The 26,969-nt window shown below is 42.1% G+C and overlaps 2 protein-coding genes across 2 annotated transcripts; one reads left to right on the plus strand and one right to left on the minus strand.

The window, feature by feature from the left end:
- Nucleotides 1-12: 12 nt before the first annotated feature.
- On the plus strand, nucleotides 13-10,466 carry tdrkh (tudor and KH domain containing). Its single transcript, XM_022229709.2, has 12 exons — nucleotides 13-137; nucleotides 776-949; nucleotides 1,274-1,392; nucleotides 2,089-2,163; nucleotides 3,409-3,535; nucleotides 3,763-3,905; nucleotides 4,530-4,692; nucleotides 5,221-5,405; nucleotides 5,681-5,856; nucleotides 6,849-6,913; nucleotides 7,428-7,579; nucleotides 7,805-10,466. Exons 2-12 carry the CDS (start codon nucleotides 850-852, stop codon nucleotides 8,006-8,008), a joined length of 1,509 nt encoding a protein of 502 aa, XP_022085401.2. The 5' UTR covers nucleotides 13-137; nucleotides 776-849; the 3' UTR covers nucleotides 8,009-10,466.
- Nucleotides 10,467-10,472: 6 nt separating this feature from the next.
- LOC110977404 (uncharacterized) lies at nucleotides 10,473-26,969 on the minus strand. The gene is made up of 14 exons (XM_022231498.2): nucleotides 26,787-26,969; nucleotides 23,841-23,989; nucleotides 21,052-21,190; nucleotides 20,566-20,651; nucleotides 20,086-20,185; nucleotides 19,421-19,551; nucleotides 19,069-19,201; nucleotides 16,811-16,899; nucleotides 16,044-16,131; nucleotides 15,431-15,621; nucleotides 14,803-14,938; nucleotides 14,314-14,466; nucleotides 13,397-13,516; nucleotides 10,473-12,766 (listed from the first exon to the last, which is right to left on the minus strand). The coding sequence occupies exons 1-14, from the start codon at nucleotides 26,860-26,862 to the stop codon at nucleotides 12,627-12,629; spliced, it is 1,731 nt and encodes a 576-aa protein (XP_022087190.2). The 5' UTR covers nucleotides 26,863-26,969; the 3' UTR covers nucleotides 10,473-12,626.

Below are 26,969 nucleotides of genomic sequence, written 5' to 3' on the forward strand. Positions count from 1 at the left end.
GGCGCACTTGCAGCTGAACGATGAGAAATTTCCATATGCATGCAAGTGTGATGTTCATGTGAGCACATATCGTCAGCTAACTGGATTCAACCATGATTCAACTTAATTAAGATTGAAGATGTAGATAGGGCCCAAACGTGAGTAGAAACTAGGATCTAAGCATGCATATATGAAAGTGGTGTGAAATTTTTCTCTGAGGTAGCTTTGGAGCAGTTTAGTGGTTAAAACTTGTCTCTTCCTTTTAATAGTAAATAGGCCTACTGTCCAGACTACTGAGGTTAGCATGATTAGGACCGAAATGCTTGACATGATGAGGACGTGAACAGGTGAAGTGTCTTTCGGCCAGGCTTGATCATAGGCCCATGTACCCCCAGAACTGTGGGGTCCGACGTCCGCCCCGCTCCCATGAAAGGAGCGGATGTCGGACCCCACAGTTCTGGGGGTATACCGATAGCCCACGTCTGCGGATGGCATACATCATAACCCTGAAAGTTTACTCCCTTGTACATAGCATAGTTTGTCCTTTGGGGCTGGGATTCCAAGCACCACTGTTACAGTCAGAATGCTTGTGTGACTCATGCAGCCCTTACCACTTTTGATATAAATTTGCCTGCATTCCTTTGACTAACCTCAACCCCCAGCCATTAGTGTCCCGAGGGAGGGGACGGGGGAAGGGGTGCTTCCCTTCCACCTAGCAAAGAATAATTACAAAAGAAAAGAAAAGAAAGGACTTCCAGAATTTAAAAAAAGCAAGGCCACTTTCATCTGTTTGCAGAATAATGAATGCGGTAATAGCATCATCACCATAGCTCCTCCCACTGTGGAACTTTCCACCAATCAGAGCCAGTCATGAAGGATAGCCTGACGACCAGACAGTGGGTGGCCCTTGGCATCACCATCCCAGCGTCCATATTTCTCCTTTACCTTCTCTTCAAGAAAAGGGATGAAGGTAAGATGTTTGCCTAGATGTTAGCTTGGGGAATTATTGCTGTAAAGTCATGTGGAAAAATCTCAAATAGGAACTTCATCATGGACCTAGTAAATACATCTTTTAAAGCCAGGTTTTTTAAAAATGAAGACGTCATCAAAGATTAACCTCTTTCTAAATATGTGTATCAAGGCCTCTACCTTTTAAGCGTTGTGTATTTCAGATAATGCAAGTGGCATTTAACAACTTACAGCTGTGTTCGATTTTTTCTTCAAATGTTTGTGTTTATTTCAAAATGTTTAAAACGCAGAAACTGATTTCATAAACATCTTGATTTTTTTTCAGAGGAAGATTATCGGCCTTCCAAGGATCTTGCCACTGGTCAGCAGCTGACCATAGAACTGAGGGTGCCATACGACAAAGTAGGAGCAATCATCGGTCAACAAGGTGTAACTATTAAAAAGGTAAAACAATGCATGCAGTTTTCATTTTTTGAGTTTCACAATGATGGAATTTTCAAAACACTTTCCCCAACTGTAGCCTTCTTGCAGTTGGTTTTTAAGCATTTTTTTCCTCCTTTTTTTCTATTTGTGTGTATAATGCCAAATTTTTGGAAAATGAACTTCTTCAGAATTTATTTAGTGTATTCTTGATTGGTTTGCCATCATTTCACAAAATCGCCCAAGTAGGATAAAGATACATACCGTGGTATCATTTGCCCTGTGCCCTATCAAGTCAAGGAGGTTTTGACCTTCGCATTGACTCTCAAACCACATTGGCGCCAAGTGTCAACCATGCTAAGATACGTCCTCATGGTTTGGTTTATCGGTAAGGCTTGAATTAACCATTACATTTCCCCAGCAAGTTTATTTTGCTGTGATATTAATCCTGCATAGCATGCGTTACATGGCCAAAGGTGTAAGATGAACATAATTTAGTTACCAGTTGGAGCCAACAGAAAGGTTAAGGGTTAGGATTTCTGTTGTACGGGATAACTGAGGAAAGATGGTGTGATCGGCAGTAATAATCAGTCATAATTGCGACAATTTTTAGTTTCTTCACCTTCTTTTGGAAGACTTGTTTGTTGCACACTTTGACTGGTATTGTCTTTCATAGAGTCTAATTTTCAAGAGTTGTTTGTTTGGATTGTGTCGCTTCAGATCCAGGATGAGACGTCTTGCCGAGTGAAATTTCAGAGTGAGACAGGACTAGAGGAGAAGGAGGACCGGCTGCTGGTGAGCTGTTAAGGGGCACTCCGGGAGTGGATGCTTAAAGGGGCACTCTGGGAGTGGATGCTTAAAGGGGCACTCTGGGAGTGGATGCTTAAAGGGCACTCTGGGAGTGGATGCTTAAAGGGGCACTTTGGGAGTGGATGCTTAAAGGGGCACTCTGGGAGTGGATGCTTAAAGGGGCACTCCGGGAGTGGATGCTTAAAGGGGCACTCTGGGAGTGGATGCTTAAAGGGGTAATCCGGGAGTGGATGCTTAAAGGGGCACTCTGGGAGTGGATGCTTAAAGGGGCACTTTGGGAGTGGATGCTTAAAGGGGCACTCTGGGAGTGGATGCTTAAAGGGGTAATCCGGGAGTGGATGCTTAAAGGGGCACTCTGGGAGTGGATGCTTAAAGGGGTAATCCGGGAGTGGATGCTTAAAGGGGCACTCTGGGAGTGGATGCTTAAAGGGGTAATCTGGGAGTGGATGCTTAAAGGGGTAATCCGGGAGTGGATGCTTAAAGGGGCACTCTGGGAGTGGATGCTTAAAGGGGCACTCTGGGAGTGGATGCTTAAAGGGGCACTCTGGGAGTGGATGCTTAAAGGGGCACTCTGGGAGTGGATGCTTAAAGGGGCACTCTGGGAGTGGATGCTTAAAGGGGCACTCTGGGAGTGGATGCTTAAAGGGGCACTCTGGGAGTGGATGCTTAAAGGGGCACTCCGGGAGTGGATGCTTAAAGGGGCACTCTGGGAGTGGATGCTTAAAAGGGGCACTCTAGGAATTGACACTGAAAGCGGCGGTTCAAAGACACTCAAAGTGGTACTGCAAAAATGAATGCTTGAGGGACACTTAAAGGAGCACTCCGAAATAGATGTTGTATAAGAACTTTTGACATGGATTCTTTTAAGGGTTGTCGCTAAATGGACACTTAAAGGGACAGTCAAAGAATGCATGTATACAGGGGCCCTCAAGCGCTAGATGCTTCAAGTGACACTCTAGGAATTGACTGTTAAAGGGGCACACTGACTCGGTATCTTTAAGGGAGCCCTATTGCCAATGGTGTTGCCAGATATGGTGCTTAAAGGGGGAATCAAGCCTTGGTTTATTGAGAAATGCCTCTAAACCTTAATTGAGGGACACGCATGCTATGGGAAGCTGGAGGAGCTGTCCTTCTCTGAGCACTGATGTCAGCCTTGTTATTGAGACCAAAGAGCAGTTTAACCACGGAGGTCCTGGTGTAAATTGAACCCAGAATTTTTGCTTGGCCCAGGTGATCAGAGGCAAGCCAGACAATGCCCTGCAGGCTGAGCAGCAAGTGCGGAAGATCCTTGCCGAGCCCAATGCCGTACAGACACTAGAGTTGAAGATCCCTCAGTGGGCCATTGGCAGGATCATCGGTGAGATCCAGACTCGGTTTTGACTCGAACCAAGACTCATACTCATGTCCTTATGTTAGTTATCTGTGACTTGGTTTTGAAGGCCATATAATTTGTGTTGAAGTAAGGGACTAGGCTTGAGATATTCTTGAGACCAGGAGTCAAAAAGCCCATCGGAGCCTAGCTCGGAAATACCGTCGGCATTTATCGGTTTATTGATTTGCCAATTATGATGAAATCTGTTACAGGTCGTAATGGGGATAACATCCGCCAGATTTGCCGCACCAGCAAGGCCAGGGTTCGCATCGAGAGGGATGACGACAGACGAGATCCCCACGCTCTGCGGGAATGCGTCATTAAGGGAACACACGAACAAATACGATATGCAAAGGTTTGGGTTATAAACAGACCTTAAAAGTGCAGGCCAGTGTTGAGATTGCAGCTCCCTATATTCCGATCTTGGTTGTTGAGATAATTGTGAAAAGGCTCCCCACAAAAGATGGTGTTCCTGCCCTCTAGCAGTGCCCTGTAATAAGTGGCCTGAAGTTGTATAGATACGTGACAAAAGGACAGTCTTTACTTCTTTTATTGTCAGAGGAGCTGGCAACTGTAGAAGGTTGTCACATGATCATGTAAGCTTGTGGTCAGCAGAGGGCACTGTGAGTCCACTCAATTGGTCCTTGCATTCAAGACCCTGTCAGGTGGTCCCTTTTAATAAGCTCTGCACATTGCTTATAGGGAACAGCTCGTGGTCCTCTTCACTACAATTCTACTACACTGGATGTTTCAGATTGTAGGTGAAGGCATACATGTCCGGCTTTTGTTGTATATTTTGTGTGGCGCAGTCTTGGCTCTGATTGGTCAAAACATCATGCCGGCCCGAGAGACTGTCCTATTGGCCAACTTAAATCAGTCTCGGCCTTAACCGCTGTTGATAAAAACATGCCTGATGTTAGACCCAAAGTTTCTTGGCAGCAACATCATCGCTACGGTAACCTCTTGTTTTTTTTTCTAGGGATTGATAGACGAGGAAATTGCCCAAGAAGAGGAATACAGACGGAAACTGGAGAATGCCTCAGCCAATAGGAAACAACGAGGCTCCAAAACATCGAGAGACGTGATGCCTCGAGACCAGAGACAAGCTGTGGACACAGCGACCGCCGACAATCATACCAAAGGTTGAGAAACTGCCGCTAACAGATTTGAATCACTTGACGATATGAGTAGGTTTGAGGTTGTAACAAGCAGTTGAAATATGGTGCCGCTGCAGACCGAGGCCCCGTCCTGTTTACCTGACTGTGGCTGGAAATGGCATGCACATCTGTGAGAGAAGTGCAAAGCCACTAGTTAGTGGCCTCCATAGGTTTACATGCTATTTTGAGCCATAGCCAAGCAGTTGGCCATAGCCTTACTTGTGTTGCGCTTCAATGCTTCAATCTGACGTGAATCAGATGAATTGCTTTTTCTCATTTTTCTCATCATCGTAGATCCATTCTGCTCAAAGTGTTGACGGAATTCAACCAAAAAACCCTCAATTCCTTGAGAACCTCCTTGTTTCAAGTTCCAACTATGAAGATCCTAAACCCTAGATCTACTATATGTGAAATGTATTGAAATTGAAGGATTCAGAGAGAGAGCTCTTTCAGTGACCTGAAGTATATCTCTCCTTGTCTAATCTCTCTGTGCATCTCTCTTTATTTTGCCAGATGATTCCGATGCAGTTGAGCACATTGTGCAGATGCCAACCCACGACGACTATTTCAGCGTCTACGTGTCGGCCGTCGAGCACATGGGTCACTTCTGGCTGCAAGTGCTCGGCCCCAAGGCTGGTACACTGGACCTGATGATACAGAATATGACCGAGTACTACGCCGTGGAGAGTAACCAAAAGGTTGGTGTGTAAATGGATGATGGGATTGATGGTCAGAGTTGGACCAGGATTTTAAATTTGCTGTTCCACGCCAGTAATTTTTGTCATAGTCTGGTGCCCAAGTTGGCTCTGTAATTGGTCCAGGCAACAGTCTCCCTCTGCGCAACTCCTGTGCTTATTTACACAGTTATAAAATAGATTGTTTGAAATTTTCCAAACTAACGTTGGATTAGTCTATAAATACGAGGCCTCCACTTCGGCCATCTTGAGCATTAAAATTTGTTGTTCCTTAATAGCTGTCCAAGCCGGATACCCTGTGCACCGGCGACATCGTTGCAGCACCGTTCCAGGGTGACGAGTCTTGGTATCGGGCCCGCATCCTGGAGTTCCTGGAGGATGGTCAAGTGGACCTGTACTACGTTGACTTCGGAGATAGCGACAAAATGCCCAGGGACAGTATTTGCAGCTTGAGGTAATAAGCCTTTAGTGAGTTAAATTTGAATAAAATCTGGTACACTGAGTTATCTGGTTGCACAGAAACGCAACAATTTGAATTCCCCAGACTAAAGACACTGTTGCTTTACCCTGTGATTCAGGGCAAGCTTTTGCATAGCGACCACCATATCTGGAATGGACTGGTTCCTTTGTGCCTTTCTTGTCCGTTAAAAACAGTTTATTGGTGCAAGGCGTCGCTTATGTAATTAAGCAAAAGCTGGCCCCAAATCACGAGGTGTAGCAGCAGTGTCTTTAGTACGGAGAATGCAAATCATTATGTGAACGTGAATTTAAAGAACTCAGCGTACTAGATTTATTCAAATTTAACCTGTTAAAAAAAAAAAACTGGAAGTAGCCTCAGACCGTTGGGCTGTGTGGCAGGAATTGGCACAGCGCCAAAGTAGAGTACAAACTGTACAATGTCTCTCTCAGGTTGTATTGTTTGATTGGCAAAATGCCAAAATTTAGAGCTTGCTTAACTCATTTGCCACTGCGTTGCCATGGTAACTTAATTTGTCAACACATGAATTGTTCATGATAGCACCTCATTATTCAGATATTGTCCAACCACAGTTGCTATTTTTTTTAAGACCATGCAGAAAGAGGCCTATATTCAGCGACCTTCAAGTGGGGCGTGAGATGTGCTGACTGGCTTAATATTTAGCGATATCTATAAGACTTAACTCCATCGGGGGGGCATTTGAAAGCACTGATAACGACATACAATCCAAACAAGAAGTTTTCCTCACAGACGCCGAGGAATAGTGCTAAAGGTTATCTGGCGAGATGCCAAGCAAATGTCAAAAGTACAGTTTTAAGTTTTGTTGCATGGAGTTGATTTGATATGAAGCAGATGTGTAATATCAGCCACTATTTTAAAGCAAACAGTGAAATCTCAATTATCTATAAGATGTTGCATACATGGAGTTGGTTCTTCCTTAAGAATGATTTGATTGCCTTGTTTTACAGGAGTGATTTTCTTAGTCTTCCGTATCAGGCAGTGGAGTGCAGTTTAGCTGGTATCCAGCCAGACGGTAAGCGTAGTGCATTGCCTGTCTTTCCTGTTTGGCTCGTAGCTTTCACACGGCACTAGCAGCTGCAGTGTCCGTGTGTATTAAAACGTTAGAACCAACCACAGGTCAAGATGTGTCAGCATGCCCCCCCCCAGTCATAAGAGCACCAAATGACGGTGAGTAGGCATTTGTGGTCACTCAGTGAAAGCTCACCTAGTATCTTGGGGGGTCAAGTGGAATCAACTGCATGCTAATACTTGTAAACTTTCACATCATTAACTTGCAGTTGAGTAGTCAATGCTAAAGTACTGAAGAACCCATCCAGAGAAGACATGGCAAAAACGGTTGAGCTGAAGGGCACGGAGAATAATTTAATGGAAAAAAATCTGATGGTTGAGCAGAGAAACAAAGGAATTTCAGGCCTAGATAGGATCTAAAACAAGGCACTTCACACAGTGTGCCCAAAGTACCAATCTTACTTCAGTTTGAGTGCTTTGTTTCTTTCTGTTCTCATTCCTTTTTTTCGTTTGACCAGGGTCTTGTTGGTCAGAGGAGGCCATTGATCTCTTTGAGGATCTGACGCACTGTGCTAAGTGGAAACCCCTGATGGCGCGGATTGTAAGCTACCAACAGACCAGCACAGGGACACTACCGTGCATTGAACTCGTCGATACCACAGGGACAGAGGTATGGATATCCTCATTGATCAGAAACAGTGAACAAGTTTAAAAAAAAACGAGATGCTAATTTCAAAGAGGATGTGTAACTGGAAAATTGGTCCAGCATAGATATTTAAATTGAGTTTCTCCAACAGAAGGTTGCATAAAACTGACCATAGATGCTTAGTTATAAAATGGAACATTTCTACGAGACTTTCTTGTAGTAATTGGTCAAACTTTTTGGACTTTGTAGGATGTAAATATTGCAAGCACCCTTGTAGAGAGAGGCTATGCAAGATTTTCAAACTTCAGCAGCTCAGATGCGTCAAATCAGGGCCCCAACATAGCCAATGGATCATCCCGTCTACCAGGGGAAACATTGACTGTTCCACCAGATTCGGGGGAGAGTGAAGGAGAGGAGGGGGAGTTTACCAAAGAGGTTTCCGTAACAGGCTGATGTGGAGGGGTGCTGTTATTTTTAGTTTAATCAACTTCTTTTTTCTTTTAATAATTCTTAAAAATGTTTTCTTTGGGTCTTTGGGAATAATAATAAAATTAACTGTTTGGGGGAAAGTTCCACGCTGGTTCAACCCACTACTTATCTTTTGCAGGCTGTATTGTACAAATATTGACTGCTTTGAGCAGGAATATATAATGCTCCTTGGAACACCTTGTGAAGCTAGTTTGACCTCACCACAAGATAAAGAAGTCAATATTGTTTGGTAACACCCTTGCCTTAGATTCTGCTTGATCTATGCGATAACTGACCAACTTGATCCAGATGCATATGAAAGGGGTGTCTATTTAAACAAGGAAGTTGTCGAATATTTTACCAGCACTTTTCCCAACTACCTCCCCATGTCAGGTCTGAACCCAGCTCTGTAGTGCAAACACTCCAGAATGCACGTAATGCACACACCAGCATGTATTTGCACACAATAGCAGTGGTCATGTTTACTGCACTTGAGTTGCTACGGGTACAAGTCTGTCAGCAGTGTGTAGGGAAACAGCAAAACTAGCGACTGCCACGTGACTAGCTCTCGCCCACTCAAGAGACAGAGTCTGTGGGGGAAGTGTGATAACTACAAGTACCACTTCACTTGTTTCATTTGACAAAGTTTGCCTGAAATGATCCAGACTTCCTTGTATATATTATATCCGCTGAGTCTAGATGCACCTATCGTCGGCTAAGAAGTGGGAGATTGGTAGGGGGAATTTTAGGTAGGTGCGTATTGCAAATGCAAAGACTGTACGTGGCTGCAGAAAGTGGCTGTTGTTGCTTAGCGTATCCCTTGCCAAGTGCGCTTATCATACACACGGTGTGTCCACCACCAAACGGGGCATCGTTACTTTGTAACAAGATGCCATTGTTTGTTCTGTGTCAACCCTTCGCACGGGGCAGACACTTCATCTAATCGTCGACTTAATGCTGTTACAGGGTTCTCAATAACATAGCACCTTTCTCCTTAGCGAATTGTGTGGAAAGAAAGTGGTTTTGCTCATGATATATTGGTATAAATGCAATGCAGGTACCTCAGAGTGGGCCCGGTTGTTGTAAGACTTATTTGTCCATTTTGATTGGAGTGTAATGTTGCTTATCTAACAATATTGCTTATTGAATGAATGGTCAACACGATTTGCATGCATTTTGAAGACCGATTTTTTTTTGAATGCTGCAACTGCTTTTCCTGATATATTCACCCGTTTTTCATATTGTGTGAGTGTTTTGTTTTTCTGATCTGAGAGAGACAGATACTTGTTCATCACATTATGCAATAATCATTTCACTTATTGTTTCGGGAAGATGTATTTTAAATTTATGTTACATCAGTGAAGAAGAAATTTAATTGTTACTTGGTTTTTGTACTTTTGTCTCAAGACAGTGACAGCTATACCTCGTCAGTTGGCCTTCAGGCAACAAAATCTGATCTTATTTTTTCGAAAGATTTTGATGGAATTAGGACCCAAGCATTGGCCCGGTAGTGATTGTATGGGGCTTGATAAGTGCTTACTGGCTCGACTAAATACTAGCAGATTTTGAAGGGTTAAGGTGCTATCTAGCAAAACTTTGCAGATGACAAAAGTCACATTATGAGTAGTTGAATGCTAGTGCTTGTATCCATCCTGAAAAATGCAAGTGAGTCCCAGTTGCTGAAAGCTGGTGTTAAGAAAAAAAAATTATCAGAGGGATATTTGGGGAAAGAAATACTCTTTACTGTGGTTGGCAGATGTTAATGAGTTCTTGAACTTTGACCCTGCAACTTGTGGAATGGAGTAGGTTTATTCCTGGTTTATAACTAGATGTCATGTACATACTTGTCCACTGAAAACCCAGTTTTATGAAGTCTACTCGTGACTTGTGATTCCATTTTTTTGTAGATTTTATTTCCTCGAAATGTCTATAGTTAAGCGTGTTGAAATTGGTAGGAAATGTATGACCAATTTAGAAAATTTTGCAATGATTAACGCCACTCAAAACATCTAGACAAACAGCCGCGTATGAACTTCAATGTGAACAGTATTTGTAGGACCTTGGTTATCTCTGTCTCGATGTTTGTCGCTGCATTGAAAATTGAACAAACAAGTTTGAACTTTTGGTAACTCTGGAAGTAACTTTGAGCTCAGGATTAAAAAGTAAAGTCCAATTCTGGCTTTGGGCATAGTTGCCTCTCTGAGAGGGCAGTTCAAGAAATCCAATTAATCCTGATTCTGCTGAACCAAGCTGTCTGGAGATCTTTTTTGGGGGGGGGTATCATTTTCACAACATTCAATTACAAATGACCAATCAAACTTCAGCAATATTTTTGCTGACCAGACATGTGAACTCTGTTTTTTTTCCTTAAAATCAAAAGTCAAGACAAAGTAGCAAGTTTCCCAATGTACTTGGGGGAGGAAAATAAAGTTAAGAAATGCAAGATGAGTCAAATAAAAAATTCTTTTTTATTGTCTAACTCTGACAAGCCTAAAATATTTCATTAAACTCCCAAGTACTAAGATTACACCAAACCTTGATAACTCAAAAATATACAGCTGCTCATGGGCGTACGTAGCTAGGATAAACTCTGTATTCACCCTTCCAGTGGAGACACATATAATGAAAGTTGGCCCCTGCTCTCACTAAAAACCAGACGGCCTATTACTTGTAACGTGCAAAAAGGAAGTTACTGTTCGCCATGTTTCCATTCCACAAACAAGGCTTGTTTTGAATGATGGGAGTGGTTGAGATTGGTCCCCTCCACACATTTTAATTCAGGGATCAGGAACCAGTCCATGGCAAGTTTTTTTTATTAATTTTATTTTATATTGAAATCACCAGTAACGTGGAACTGGGAAAGGTAAGCCGGTTCCTGGCCCCAAAGCTACATACCGGTATCTGAGAGTCTGAAAGGAGAGGGGTGGGAACCAGTTGTGCAGTGACTAGTACATGCATGCATCTCCCTGGTTTGCATGAACAATCACATTACCAGTTTGCATTGAGTTTTTTGGAACCCATATACCAGGAAGAATCCTATATAGAAAGTACTGCTTACAGCATTGTCAAGGGGATGTTGTTGGAAACCAGTGAACATTACCAACCATGCCTTATCTATACCTACAAGGATTCCAATGTCTCAGGACCTATACAGCTAATTAATTTTACAAAGAAAAAACAGCTCATTAAACTTGACTCACAAAAAGAACTTGCAAAAATTTACGTTCCTATCCTACAAGAGGCACTCAAATGTTTAGAACATTTTCATGCATGACAAAGTGTATTAAAAATGATAAATGTAAATTTATACACCAGTTTAATTAACACTATGCATAGAAATATTTAATTCCCTCAAAAGAACAAGAAAAACTACACCCCTATAATAGAATAGACTGGTACATGTACATGATAGGTACTGAATAATCACTCTCATAAATACTTTTCCTCTCAAACTGTCAGTGGTATCTCAAACTGTTATGCATAACTCCTTGTGTAGCACAGTCCATGGAAAACATGCGAAGAACAATCAGCCGTTTGCAAGTTAAATTTTAATAAAATCTGGTGCACTGAGTTCTTTAAATTCACTTGAACAGAACAATTTGAATTCTCCAAACTAAAACCACTGTTGCTATACCTGGTGATTCAGGGCAAACTTTTGCTTAGTTACAAAAGAGACGCCTTGCAACAATACACTGCTCTCAATGGATAAGAAGGGCACAAAGGAACCAGTCTATTCCAGAGATGGTGGTCGCTATGCAAAAGCTTGCCCCGAATCACGAGGTATGGCAACAGTGTCTTTAGACTGGGAAATTCGAATTATGTTCTTGTGCAATCAGGTAATTCGGTGTGCCAGATTTTATTCAAATTTAACTTGTAAACTGATGTGGATATACATGCATGCACTTCACACTCAAAAGTGTGATTTCGAGATTTCGGTTTTTCACAGTCGGCCACTTCAGCATGTTTGTGATCTACAATTCAGAGGAAAACATTAATAAATATTTGACAGGGATTGTCAATGTGTATGCTTGTTAAACTGGAAATCACTCTTAGGAGATAAAAATGGTTTCATTTTGTGAAAACAATTATAATCAATTGCAACAGTTATGTATGTGTTAGTCTGTGAAAACGAAGTTTGTGTGCACGCAAGGCATGCAAGGCTCTGCATTAGTTTGTGACAACGGTAACCACAACGGTGAAATTCATCATAAAATAAGCCATTCTGGTATTTCAAAAAGCCAAGGTCTTTCAGGAACAAAGCAATGGTCGCCCTTACCAAAAAAAAACACCGAAAGGCACTACCCAACTAGATTCGCAAAAGAGCTTGGATTGTTTCATGGACAAAAGAAGGCAAGGGTCAGTTTAGACACTTTGAATTTTATTCCAAGTTTTCAAATCTGACGCACCTGCTATTTCAGAAGACATCTGCGAATACTGAATGCACGTGCACAAAAGGACGAGAACTCAGTCAGTGTGCTGCACACAGCACAAGTGAAGAGTGCATACTTTATTCAGAGTTCAGGTCGTGAAAGTCCTATGGTTAAAACAATTTCTGTGTAACCGTGTAACAGCTTCATGAAGCTGTCTGGTGTATCATTGGGTCTTAAGCTTGCACGGAGGTGTTCTCAACCAGGTTGATCTCATCATGCGGCTTGCGGGATCGCCGACGGTACCACACCAGCGCCAAGACGACCGCGATAACCACGACGACAGCGACCACGCCCACAACTGCACCAATGATTGCTGTAAGCAGGTGGACACACAATACGCCAAAGGTGAATTCATGCCCGTTGGTTCACGTGAAATTCAAAACCATACTACCAATTTGAATGGGTGGATTTGCACCGTATGGAAATTAGGCTCCTTTTGTTTCACCTCAAAGAAAGAGTCTAGAATAAAGGAACGCCCTGGAAAAAGGCAAGACTTGATTGAAAACAACGCTGTGTTCAGAATTCATTCGCAAGGCTTCTAACCATGAAGATATTCATGTTACAGGAGCAAGGTAATGTTTCCCCTCTCCTCAGGAGTCAATCTACTGTCTTGGTACCAAGTGCTTGTGTTTAGTCTTTGGGAGAGTTTATATTGAAGGTACACCAGGGAACACAATGCCCTCTCTCCCTGATGGTATAGTCAAACACGACTGAATGTGTGGGTAGGCCTTTACCCCGTTGGGGGGAACATTTCTTTCCCTAGGAAAGTCGGGACGGAGTTGTGGGGATACAATTTGTTCCCATAATAGTTTGGCCCCACAGCATGTTTCAATTCTGGTGTAGTGCCCACAACGAGAAAAATTATGTATGCGTACATGCACAGTTAAATTGTGAAAAAAGCCAGAATATAGTAGCCATGACCTATACATTTGATTAAACTCACCGGCACTCGTCTTGGATTGTGGCGACTTGTCTGGCTTGCCATCATCCCCAGGTCTGCCTGTTGGGGACTTGGAAGGTTCCTGGGTCATGGGACCTGACGGATTCTGGGTGCTTTGTGGACCTGAGTGACAATACGTGCATACATGTTAACTTGGAAGATAAAAGTTGACGAGTCGATATGACTGCATATTTTCTTTGTGGAAAAATGAACTCAAGTTCATTTTACAAGGTGCAAAAAAGGAACGCAGCATGACAGACGGTATGCAGGTTGATGGTTCCCATTTGTACACGATTGTCCAAATTCAGCTTGCCTGTGGATCATTGGAGTTACAAACACTACAAATCTGTGCTAGGCCGGCTCCATCCCTAGGTGTCTTTTCAGTCCCCAAGTTGGTTTGACTCAAAACCACCTCAACTAAGGACAATGTCATGGTCATATAATGGAGCACACGTAGGGACATGCCACGGCCCTGGGGTTCATGACTTCGTGGCCTCGGCAGTCCAAATTTTGGGTGAATTTTGTGAGGTGACAGAAATTGTGAGTTCTGTTTCAAGATGATCAGTACCTGGTGGTACTGGTGATCTGAAGTAGTAACATCTGGTCTAGGAACAGTTGAAGCTTAAGGGAATAAAAATTGATGTCACGAATAGTAATTGACAATACTGGTGCATAATAATTAATTACTGGTACATATACCCACTCATTACAAGCGCCATATGGGTCATGGGCGACGTGACAGTTTGCACTCGGCAGTCGGCCCAACAATTCCCACTAGTTCCAACATTGATATCAAGAACGTAAACTCCAGCCCCCCGAGACTCCTACCCCAGAGCTATTTTGACAAGGAACTTAGTAGTGTCAAATTGAAGCATTACTCTTTTGCTGTTGGGAGATATTCGCAGCCTGCTTTGACTTACGGCAAGGCTGAACAGGAATGATGCGATCTTGCACCAGGGGGACGGCGATGATTCCATCAGATGTGGGCAACTTCAGTGCCACTGCCAACTCGACAGCTTCGCTGCTTCGTCTCATGACAAAAAATTTCAGCTCTCCATCCTGAACAATATGATCTGCAATCAAAGCCCATAGCATTATATCAAAATATATAACACAACCCCCCCCCAAAAAAAACCCCTGAAATATCAAACCAGACAGTAAATGCTCTTCCACTTTGGTCGGAGAAGAAAAAGAATGACCAGAATTTTCCTTGGACCAATAACAAGCTTCCAAATTCTGTGAAATGTACCAAATTGTCAATTTCAGTGAGCAAAATGCACAATTAAAATGATATGAATAGTTCAATCTCTGTCCAAAGAGTCATCCATTAACGTCCCCCCCCCCAGAACACATAGTAGTGAATACCTTTGCCGGGTACCGTTCATATGTTATCTGGATTATCATCTCACCGATAGCAACAACAGCAACGTCCGTTATGTTTGTCGCCACATGGTAAACAAAGCTGGGCTCATCGTCGATGCTGAACAAAAGGCGAACTGGAGCCTCACAATGAAACAATGTCAGCTTGAACACAAACAGACGACCCTTTGAAATCGGAGGAAAAAAACGTTTCAGCAAAACATCAGAGTTATTTGGAATGTATGAATCATAAATAAGTGGAATTGAAAAAAGACAAACTATGACAAACAATAATTAAACTACATTGAAAAATTCTGATCAAGACATTGACACCAAACAAACAAACAAACAAACAAACAAACAAACAACCCAACAAACAAACAAACAAACAAACAAACAAACAAACAACCCCAACAAACAAACAAACAAACAAACAAACAAACAAACAAACAAACAAACAAACAAACACCCCAACAACCCAACAAACAAACAAACAAAACAAAGGAAAAAGCAAGAGAATTAGATGACTTGTGCACAAAGACCTCAATAAAATTTTTCACTTTTCCATGTCTGATGGATGCTTACGCATTTAAAAACCAGAAATAAGTACAAGTTAAAATACCTTCTCAAGTGAATGTTTCCAATTTCGACAATGAAAAAAAGGAGTAATATAATTACATCTGAAGTCAGATTGCAGACGATACCATCACACGGACTATTATTGACCCCACACACCATATTGCCGGCAAACACTGGGTCATCTCTGATGCCATCACTAATGGCCTGCCAAGTCGCGCACTCGTCACCCGCACCCGGCAAGGGGGTTAAAGAGGTGGGGGGTCTGGAAACTGGTGTCGTCATTGGGTGATCTAGTAATGGTGAAATCCAGCAGGGGCCTTATTATTGACAAGTAAACAAAACTGGTGCATGATGTTGGCGGATGGTTTCAGACTTTCAAGTTTCAAGGCAAAAAAAGCTGATACAACAACGATAAGAGATGGCCAAACTCTATTTCAAGTCCTGGTATACCTCCAGTGATTGGTGAGCAAAGAGGAATGAAGGATTTGCACGGCTGCCATCTTGCAGGCCAGTGCTTTTGTTCGACTGGGTATGCACAAAGGAGATTTCTCTGTTAAAAAAAGGAAGTGCCCTGCAAGGTGGCTATCGTGCAAAGGGGCTCAAGATGGAGGAGAAAATTACACGCGTGAATCGTGAACAGGAAACTATAAGCCGAAGAAGAAGATATTGAGAGTCGGGAAAGGACAACTTGGCCAGGGGAAACACAACTTACCGCATGGTGGGATGGGCATGCGTCCGTTCTCAATAAATGTTTCTATGATGGGCTGTGGACTCAGAGGAGTGCGAATGATCAATTTGATCTGGAATTGGAAGAGAAGCAAATTCACAGAGATACTTAGCGGGGAAGGATTGGTTTAGTGACACTGCTGAACAAGTTGGTATCTACCAAGAACCACTCAAGTGAAAAATGGAGCTACCACACATCGACAGACAGCAGTGTTGGTCTATCACTGTGTATTATTTATTCAAAATCTGTTCAAATCTGTGGTTTTCAACATGTTCAAAGTAATGTTCGTGAAACTGAAGGCTTGAAAGTTGTCAAGAAAGTTGTTGAAATAGGTTTAAAAGCTTTGGAGAATTCAAAGTACATAGGGTTTGAGGCGTGCTATGGACAACACAAGTGGATGCTCTTTTCCACCTTGCACTTGCTTTCTGTCGGACGATCAAAAGGATGGAACCTGAGCTAACTTTTACATGGCCAAGCAATTTTCCAAATCTGCACTTCAAGCTCTCAAGCCATGTCCTCATTTCCAGCACCGCAATGATTTTGGAGACCAAAATGTTCGAACCACATGAACGTGATCTTCATATTTAGCAAGTTATTCTTTGATATTCAACAGACGAAAAGGAGAAAGAACGGTAAGCCCAAATCTCCCCATCATCACAGGCCTTAAGTAATGCCACTGGATCTTTTGGACAGAGCCGCAGTCCAAACAGAAGTTTGGAAAACACCCAAGGAAAAGAAAAGAAAAATCTTACCGTGGTTAGCAAGTAATCAATGTCGTCTGTGAATGGATCCATTAGGACGGTGAGGTTGGCCTCAATTCCTTGTGGCAGGCCAATGGCATCTGTTTTACATGTACAAAGGACAATTTGTCTGAACGGTTAGGTGAGAGTTTACATATAGCCTGGGGACCATACCACTGGAGATGTCCCAACAGCCAGTGGGTATGAGATTTCTCTAGATATTCCTGATAATGTTTGCAGGCTTCCAGACTACGACTTCAGCACCTCTAATGGTCATACACAGCCAGGGGTTACTGCAGCAGTAGTGTCTTGTGTAAAAGTTGGAGGGGCCTCAGTCACAGGTCACCTCAGCACAGTGTTACACAGTGTTGTCTTCGAGTCCATCAAAGGTCCCTGCCAGTGTATTGAGGGACTTGTGACTGGACTTGTGAAGGGGCTTGTGCAAGGACTTGTGAAGGGACTTGTGACTGGACTTGTGAAAGGACTTGTGCAAGGACTTGTGACTTGACTTGTGAAAGGACTTGTGCAAGGACTTGTGACTTGACTTGTGAAGGGACTTGTGACTGGACTTGTGACTTGACTTGTGAAGGGACTTGTGACTGGACTTGTGACTGGACTTGTGAAGGGACTTGTGACTGGACTTGTGAAGGGACTTGTGACTGGACTTGTGAAGGGACTTGTGACTGGACTTGTGAAGGGACTTGTGACTGGACTTGTGACTGGACTTGTGAAGGGACTTGTGACTGGACTTGTGAAGGGACTTGTGACTGGACTTGTGAAGGGACTTGTGACTGGCCTTGTGAAGGGACTTGTGACTGGACTTGTGACTGGCCTTGTGAAGGGACTTGTGACTGGACTTGTGAAGGGACTTGTGACTGGACTTGTGAAGGGACTTGTGACTGGACTTGTGAAGGGACTTGTGAAGGGACTTGTGACTGGACTTGTGAAGGGACTTGTGAAGGGACTTGTGACTGGACTTGTGAAGGGACTTGTGAAGGGACTTGTGACTGGACTTGTGAAGGGACTTGTGCAAGGACTTGTGACTTGACTTGTGAAGGGACTTCTGACTTGACTTGTGAAGGGACTTATGACTTGACTTGTGAAGGGACTTGTGACTTGACTTGTGAAGGGACTTGTGACTGGACTTGTGAAGGGACTTGTGACTGGACTTGTGAAAGGACTTGTGCAAGGACTTGTGACTTGACTTGTGAAGGGACTTATGACTTGACTTGTGAAGGGACTTGTGACTTGACTTGTGAAGGGACTTGTGACTGGACTTGTGAAGGGACTTGTGACTGGACTTGTGAAAGGACTTGTGCAAGGACTTGTGACTTGACTTGTGAAGGGACTTGTGACTTGACTTGTGAAGGGACTTATGACTTGACTTGTGAAGGGACTTGTGACTGGACTTGTGAAGGGACTTGTGACTTGACTTGTGAAGGGACTTGTGACTGGACTTGTGAAAGGACTTGTGACTGGACTTGTGAAAGGACTTGTGCAAGGACTTGTGACTGGACTTGTGAAGGGACTTGTGACTTGACTTGTGAAGGGACTTGTGACTTGACTTGTGAAGGGACTTGTGACTGGACTTGTGAAGGGACTTGTGACTGGACTTGTGAAGGGACTTGTGACTGGACTTGTGAAGGGACTTGTGACTTGACTTGTGAAGGGACTTATGACTTGACTTGTGAAGGGACTTGTGACTGGACTTGTGAAGGGACTTGTGACTGGACTTGTGAAGGGACTTGTGACTGGACTTGTGGAGGGACTTGTGGAGGGACTTGTGAAGGGACTTGTGACTGGACTTGTGAAGGGACTTGTGACTGGACTTGTGACAGGACTTGTGATGAACTCGAATACAACACTGCATGTTACCACATGTTAAGATGCATGCTTCCCGGCAAAGCTCAGAACAGACACCCAGCTTCACTGGTTTTTTTTTTATCCTGGAATATAATGTTCCTCTTAATTTTGGAATACATCTGAGACAACACAACTACAACCATATTACAACATGCTGACTTGAAATCTGGGAATGAAACTTGATTCCAGTTTTTAAAAAAAGCCATGACTGATGCCCCCCTCCATTTAAGTGGCATCCAAATTGAAGACAACTTAAGAAAACCTTTGTTCCAATCAAAGACTCGTCGCACTGCAAAACCAAATAGTTCCTGAAATCAAATGTTATTTACAATAAAAAATAACCAGGCATCTACGTACTGTCTGTTGAGTTGCAGAAATCTCGAACTTTGAGGAACAAATGAACTCACCCACAGGCACAGTCTCGGAATGGATGAACGGATGAAACCACACATGAGCGCCATTCACATCTTGGATGGTAATGTTGTACGAGATGGGATCCGTGCAACTGTCAAGTACTGATTTCGCTGTGATTTCATAAGACTTCCGGAAAAAAAGAACACGATTCAATTACATGTATGCCTATATGGCACAGATGCAACGCATTTTGATGACCTGTGAACTCCGACTTTAATGGCAACAATATAAATGCAATATCAATATCACAAAACCATCACATAAACATTTGCACATAAATGCATAATTGTCACAGATGTCATCGGTGAATTCTTTTATTGATTATTAATAACCAAATTAACTTACGACGAAGCCAAAGTCGATGGTTCCCACACATCTTAAGCCCTTACAATCATCCTCCCTGGCACACTGGAAACCAGAGGGTGGTGTGAGTCCACTGACAAGTTCTTGCATTCGTTGACACTGTACACTTTGGCCTAAAATCCCAAATAAAGCAATTACACAGTAAAGCTCTTGGCTCTCCAGTCAGTAAGTGAAAAGTTCAAAGCCTGAACTAGTTTCCAACAGCAATGATCCTGACCAAGTAATGCGGAATACCATGCAGCCACACCATAAACAGATGTCCTCATAATTGTGATACAATTATATGACAGGATATTGCAACTTAATGAAAGTGTCACAAGCTTGTGCACATTCTGACGAAAACTGGGTCCTAATGTGTACGTGTCTACAAATGCACTTGTACATGTACACACTGGCAACACATCTCCTCAGACAATGGATCTATGCACATGTTCCTGTGCCCAAGTCCACACAGACTACAACTGTGTAAAATAAACTGGTCAAGTTTTGGATATGATCATGACAGTCGCTTAATTTACACCTTTGATCTTAACAGACAGCATCAAACGACAAAAATGTCCTTGGTGAGATCATCCTTCCCTTTTTAGACAATACTGCTGCACATTTCATGCTGACCTGGACCTAATGTGACAATAGGTGTGACCTACCAGGCCCCTGGGTGGAGCAAGGGGGTGTTTTGATGACTATCGGAGATAAAATGGGAACATCAAATATCATTGCGTCGTCAGCTAGAAACACCAAAGACAACTGTGCAGAACAAAATAATGAATAAAAATGAATGGAAGTCAAGTTTCCAAGACTTCAGACGCATACACAGCAAGGGGTTATTTATCTACTACTCTGGAACAAATCAGAAGGGGAGGGGGATAATTTGAATGCATGCCCCTCGCAACCACCATCAGACTCCCAAAATGTTTGGAACAGATCCACATTCCACTCAGGGTAAGAGCTAGAGTTCCCCCCCCCAGAAAAATGAAAAGCCGGTACATTTTCCCAATATTTGCAGAAAGGACGGACTATACATGTACCCTTTTCATGCAGAGATCAATGTCATGCTTTACGTTGCAATCTCAAAATAAAATTGTAACCTTAAAGAACGAAAAAAAAAAAATGTTTGGCATATTTACCCCAATTTCCAAGCCTTCTGAGACTTTGCCAAACTGTACTTGGACAGCCACATCCAGCTCAAGAAATGAGAAGTCATAGTGTAAACCTAAAACAAATACACAATTGGGTTATTTAGATTCAACGCACTGTGGGTTTTTAGACATATAATATATGTATAACTTTGAATTATACAGCCTTCTTTTATTGATGGATAATATACTGTACATGGCAGACTGACGGTCTTACACACTTAAACTCTCTCCACGTGACAGACGCTGACATACATGTAAACAGTGCACCACGAGTTGCTGAGAGTCGAACATTTTGTGTCAAGTTTCATCTGGGTGGCAACGTGCAAAGTAACACTAAACCTATCCCCAGCTCTTAAAGCCTTATCTACATCAGCACAACACTGTTATTTTTGGGAGGGATACGTATGGAAGTACATCGATCCTTACAATGCACTGCCCAAGGAGGGGACTAACGCGACACCTCCCCTGACCAACCTGGGATGGTGTAGGTATCCCCGCGGGTGACGGTTTCCTGGATGTAGGGCAAGTTGGTGTCTGGGTCCTGAACCAGAAGGAACATCTGAGGCGGATCATCGCAAGGGTGCAGCTTGACCCTCAGCTCAGTTCTCTGACCCTGCAGCGGGGGACAATATGGAGATGCGAGGAGTATAAAGGCTCTGATGATGAGCTGGGCGTACTTGGAAAGAATTCCATATGAGTGTCACTAATTTTCTCCACAGTAACCTATGTCACAGTCATCTGAAAGCAATGAAATGTCCTACTTGAAAGTCCAATTTAGCAGTGAAACATTAAAGTATTTCCTCAGAAAACACTTAGAACTGTTCAGATCAGTCTCATAGGGTTTTCAAACAAGGTGTCAAGCTGTGTCCTTTATATGGAATTTTTCCCAGCAACTGATCAGAGAGGCAGACAGGTCGAGTTGTGGAATTCAAACAAGCAACCCTTGTAACATGGCCAAAAAAGTCTGCACAGGATACAAAAATAAACGTTGAAACGTATCTTACCCCACACGCGTACACCCTCAAAAAAGTTTCAAACTATTTCCATGGAATTTGAATGTGCAGATATTTGCAAAAGCAAAAAAAAAGGGCCTCACTAGACATTCATGTCAAAGTCCCGTTAATCCACAGCATTTACCAAATTCACCAAGAGTGACAGCAATGGACCAAAAGGTCATCCATCACTTCAAATGCCCGATGGACCAGGTTTCACATTGGGAGCAGAATACATGTATAAATATAAGTTCTTCGACTGTCACTGAAGAAAAAAAAAGGGCCAACGTGTAAAAGTTTGTTGAACTTGTCCACAGGCCCATAATGAATAAGTGGGGCAGGATCAACAAATTTTGCAGCCAACGGTACCAGTTCAGCATTTCTACATGCACAAATTTTGTTTGGTTCAATTATCATTTTTAAAATTTACTTTCATACAAATTTAAACACAATTTGTGAGATATAAAACCTCAATTCAAACAAGCATGAAGCTACAATTTCCAGCAAACCAAACCCCCCAGTTCCTTTTGCTTCAAGTGAAAGTCAATAATATGACTTTTGCATGGGGGGGGGGGATTTTTCTTTTAATACTGGGCATTTTGGCACCAACCAACAACCTGTCCATGTTTTTATTACAAATGAACCAGGGCTACGCCAAATATCCAAAGATTCAATTCAATCAAATGGTAGCTAGGCTCATGAATATCCAATAATTTGGATTGACTCAGGCATGAAATGAGCAGCCACAACTATACAGGTGCTTGATTAGTCCAGCCAATTAATTATCCCTTATATTTATGGCTTCCTCGCAGAAGGTATAGCAAGAGTATACATGTACTTCTTAACAAGTTGACTGCCGCGCATAATTTCAAAGCGGCGTTCCCATTTGCTGGCATTGTACGCATCATGCGTGCATATTTAACAGGTACCATTCAGGTGTCTCTTTGAACGTGAGCATTTTATTGATGGTTAGGCTCTCCACACTGCCAGCAGCGCATTTGCTGTGTTCTTCGGTAATGCCATGTAATAGCCTTCATTTCCTATGGGTACACTCAGATTGGCAGATCCAATCCAGTACACCTGTGACTATACGTGTATACCAGTTGACCCTGTAACTTCTTCAATATAATGCAACCATATCCCCATCACAAAGTACAGATATGACTCAGGCCCCCGGCTGGCCTTGTTCATGGCTATATTTCACACTAAATTCTGTATGCCAATGCATAAATACACAGGGCGGCTAGGCTTACTGGGCTGTTGCATGCAATTTACAAAGGTGCTCTTTTCTGTAACACAATGGACAGCGACTCCCTTCACTTGAAATGCCATCCACAACCCATACAAAGAATGGCTGATCCAATAATCAGGTAACAGCCAGGTCAGTCAGCACTGGAAGTGGTGTAGTTGAGTGTGAGTTAACTTCAGGTATTAGTTTATTTTATTTATTTAATCTTTAACGAGGGTGGTCCATTTCAGTTAAACTTAACCTGTTTTCCAAAGGATCCCTCACATCAAAACTACAAGGTAAATTTATACATAATTACAAACGTACAAATAAATAAGAACAAAAGGAAACATACACAATTAGTACATTAGACAGAAAAACAAAAGCCAAATACGTATTCAGCTTTTGGAATGTACAGATAAAAACTACTAAATATTGAGTGTTTCGTTCCGAGTGTGAGTTCGAGTATGACCATGGAGGAATATGAAACCTGAAACAAAGAAGATTGTAACACCCAGAACAATTCTTTATGCAAACCTTGTCTGTGTTCAAAGGTCAGACCATAAGAAACAAGCCGACTACACTGAGTGCATTTCCTAACTCAGACGTGAATTGATGTAACTTAATAAAGACTGAGGAAAAATTAGAGGTCCTTTCAAATCCATTTCTGTATCAGAGTACCACTAATAAGATCACGCTCTCAAAACTCTTTGCAAGCCAAAATTATCAAAGAGCCCCGCTCTTTTTTTTTTTTTTTTACTGGGAAGCACTCTAAAACAAAACGTGGATCTCTCATTCAGACCGATTTAATTCGGACGAAGTATCAAATTTTGCAAAAATGACATTTCACTGAACTACGTACAAGTATTGTTGAGTCATACATTGTCCAAGGTCGCCTCAATACACTGTGATGTTATTGGGGCTTGTGCGTTGTTTGTTGCTGTACGCCCAGAGAAAGGAAGAAAGAAAGAGAAAGATCCGGGACACTGGTAAATTTGATGATCTTCAGTTATGTTCAGTTATTAGCTTCATTGTCTAAATACCTGGAAGGGAAGGACACAGCTGAAACCGTCGCAGGCTGCATTACGGGTACAGTTGATGCTAGCGTTGACACTCCCCAGCTGTGACTGGGCTTGGTTAATTTGTCGTACAGCCTCATCTAACGTGTCGCATTCCGGTTGGTACGTGGCTTCTACAGGCCAAAACAAAAGCCAACCAACAAACAATGATGTAGGAAAGATGCATATGCCTTCAAAATCAGTCAAAAAAGTACTCCTTGGTCCACGAATTCGTCTTATACTGTATGTCCAGACGTTTTGCCTTCACAGGTCTTAAGCAATCAAATGAACTCTCTGAATGCAAAAAGCTTCGCTGAGCTCAGTAAGTTGTCAGCGATGCACTAGCACATGTAAAATTGCCCAAGACTGATTCAGGACTTTTTGCTGTATGCTGTTCTACCGGTGGTAGGGCTTTCGAGCATTGACTTTCTAACAATAATATCTGTCCCAATTTTGGGACCATTCTGATGACAATTGGATTTGGAAGCCAGCCCGACAATAGCACAGACTACTGGTACTTGCGTGTGCCATGTGCCCTCATTTTGTTTACATTGGCAACTTGTACTTGCAGTTTCAGTTTGAGTCATGGATGAAAGTTAGCGCCACATGGTATATATTTTCAGATGTGATGAACCGCAGAGATTTGGAGAAGGTTGAGAAATTTGCTACAGAAATTTACTGCAGGACTGTTCGTGTCCTGGAACTTGACGCCATCCAAACTACAGTTTGGACAGACTTTAAGTTAGCACACCAGTTGGTTATACTGGAGATGTAGTTTAACTGTTTTAGGAACTTTTTTAAAATTTGATAAATCTGTAAGTTTGAAGGTTCTGAAGCTGAAAAGTACCGACAAGGTGGCATGAAATTTTTAGATGGTGAAAGAGCATCTTTGACTATAAAGATGCGGTGCATCATGTGAAACCTCGTTGGTAATGATCTAGGCAGTAGCTTTCTAATTTACAAGGGCTAGTCGTAGTAAAGAAGCAAATTGTCTATTTCAAAGGGCATTGAGGCAAAGGTCAGGAACATGAAGACTTAATTGCCTCCAATACCATGAAGTTCCTGCCCTGGGTAGGCATACGCTTTATGAGATTATATTCAACTTTTTGTGTACAATGCTATTTATAGTGTAAGTAACTAAATTTATAATAAAATGAACCAGTTGAGTTTTCTATGTTGCAGTTCCATGACAGGCAAGCAAAAGTTATTTCAATGATAAAAATGTACATGTATCAGGTAAATTCCAGAAATTAGGGGTCCAAAAGTGTGTTATTTGACATGGAAATATCACCGGAACTGATTTCAAACTATTACTATTTGTTTGGCAGGTAATTTTATTCATCGCTCTTGGAAATTAGAAAATGTGTTCTAAACTTATAAAATCATATGTCAGATGTGACAGGGACACCAAAAAAATGGACCCCTCATTTCTGGAATTATCTGTACAACAAAATGGATTGCCCCACAAAAAACCAAAACGAGATACAGGAATTGATGTGGAACATGATTTGCTTGAATTGAGATAACTTGCTTTCATCGGAGAGAAAAATGTTGCCAGCCAACCGTGAAGATCTGCAAACACAGCAGTAGGCAAAATCGCCTGTCTTTTTTTATATAGTCAAGTCAAGGTCCCCACATCTTTCTGTTCGTTTGCAGGCTAACAATCTGTGTGAATGCTTGGTCCAGCAATGGTTGATTTAGGCCTATACGGTCAAATGATTTATGAGTCACTTAATTGTCTGTATAGGCCTGCTGTCCGACATGCATGTGTTGGTAATGGGGAACAGCAGTGTATTTTAGAAAAATATAGAAAGATGGCATGAAGAAAGCTGTGTAAAACTGATCAGTTTGAAATGCTCTATATCCCTGTAAGCATGCATGCTTTATTTCAGATTGGATAAACTGACTGCATCATGTGAATTAGCAGCGTGTCACTTGGTAGGTTTGCATGGTGAGGTGCCAATCGACTAGTTCGGTTTGCGGTTACACCAAGTATAAACTCTTAGATAGATTATACATGTACATGATGTTTATGCAAACTTTGCTTAATTAGCAGTAAATGTTAAAGTGAGTATCAGTAAAACATCATGAACGGTGCATACAGTATCGATTCGTGTATACAAATCAAGCTGTATTCGAGCCCATCGGATACGGTGCATACAGTATCGATTCGTGTATACAAATCAAGTTGTATTCGAGCCCATCACAAGTCCAGTCACAAGTCCCTTCAAAAGGCCAGTCATAAGTAACAGAGTGAACAATGACAAAGGAATGCTTTGTCACAACTCATTTGAATAGCTTGTGAATTGGATTAATAAGACTGAATGACTTGTGATGGACTTACAGGGACTTGCAGGGACTTGTGATGGACTCAAAAGCAACACTGAGTACAAATTATCTCTGAGAAAGTGATTAAGAATAACCACATGCAGCTAACTGGAATTCAATGATTCCATACTTGCTTAGAAGTAAATGTAAGATACAACTTCATTTGAAGAACATTCTGTACACATGAAGACATATATGATGCCAGAGTAAAACCATGGTAAAACAGTTCTATTCCGATGTATGTGAAAGACACAAATACATCAGTCCTTGTTTGCATCTTATAAATATTTATTTATGCAAATGTATGTTTTCATAAAACAGGAAAAAACATGTTTTATTCCTGTTTTCTAGAAAACAGTCTGGAAACCGGGGATCCGTTTTCAAGAAAACATGCAGAGGAACCTGTTTTAAAACACTGTTTTTAGCCCTTTTTAAAGCCTGCTTCATTATTCCTGTTTTTAGCGGTTCCAAATACAATCGTTTAAAGATGTTTTAGAAACAAGTTTGCATATCGCAACGACGAGGATGTGCTCGATGATCTACTGAACCACAGGCCAACAAACAAGTTGAATCAGATCAAGAAAATTCTCAGGATAGGCTTACCTGCGGTTTGAAGAATTGAGAGAAGAACCCAAGCACACAGCAGGACACCGGTTGTTAAAATTACATGAAGCTTCATCCTCGATTTTGTGGCTGGAGGTCCACTAACTGCGCAAACAAACTAAGTTGTTCAAACTTTTGATGAAGCGTTCAGCGATCGATCAATCGAGTCTACGTCTATTAGCG

This window comes from Acanthaster planci, linkage group LG08, assembly GCF_054643075.1.
Source record: "Acanthaster planci isolate LZ-2023a linkage group LG08, COTS_SCS, whole genome shotgun sequence".
NCBI classification, from domain to species: domain Eukaryota; kingdom Metazoa; phylum Echinodermata; class Asteroidea; order Valvatida; family Acanthasteridae; genus Acanthaster; species Acanthaster planci.

Excerpts from the sequence above, each read along its gene's own strand:
- tdrkh (XM_022229709.2), top strand. The coding sequence starts at position 850 with ATGAAGGATAGCCTGACGACCAGACAGTGGGTGGCCCTTGGCATCACC. Across the intron at positions 1,393-2,088 it reads AAGGTGTAACTATTAAAAAG|ATCCAGGATGAGACGTCTTG; the intron begins GTAAAACAATGC and ends GTGTCGCTTCAG. Across the intron at positions 6,914-7,427 it reads AGCTGGTATCCAGCCAGACG|GGTCTTGTTGGTCAGAGGAG; the intron begins GTAAGCGTAGTG and ends TCGTTTGACCAG.
- LOC110977404 (XM_022231498.2), bottom strand. The coding sequence starts at position 26,862 with ATGAAGCTTCATGTAATTTTAACAACCGGTGTCCTGCTGTGTGCTTGG. Across the intron at positions 21,191-23,840 it reads GCTGTGTCCTTCCCTTCCAG|GGTCAGAGAACTGAGCTGAG; the intron begins GTATTTAGACAA and ends CCCCCGCTGCAG. Across the intron at positions 13,517-14,313 it reads CATTCCTGTTCAGCCTTGCC|GTCCACAAAGCACCCAGAAT; the intron begins GTAAGTCAAAGC and ends ATTGTCACTCAG.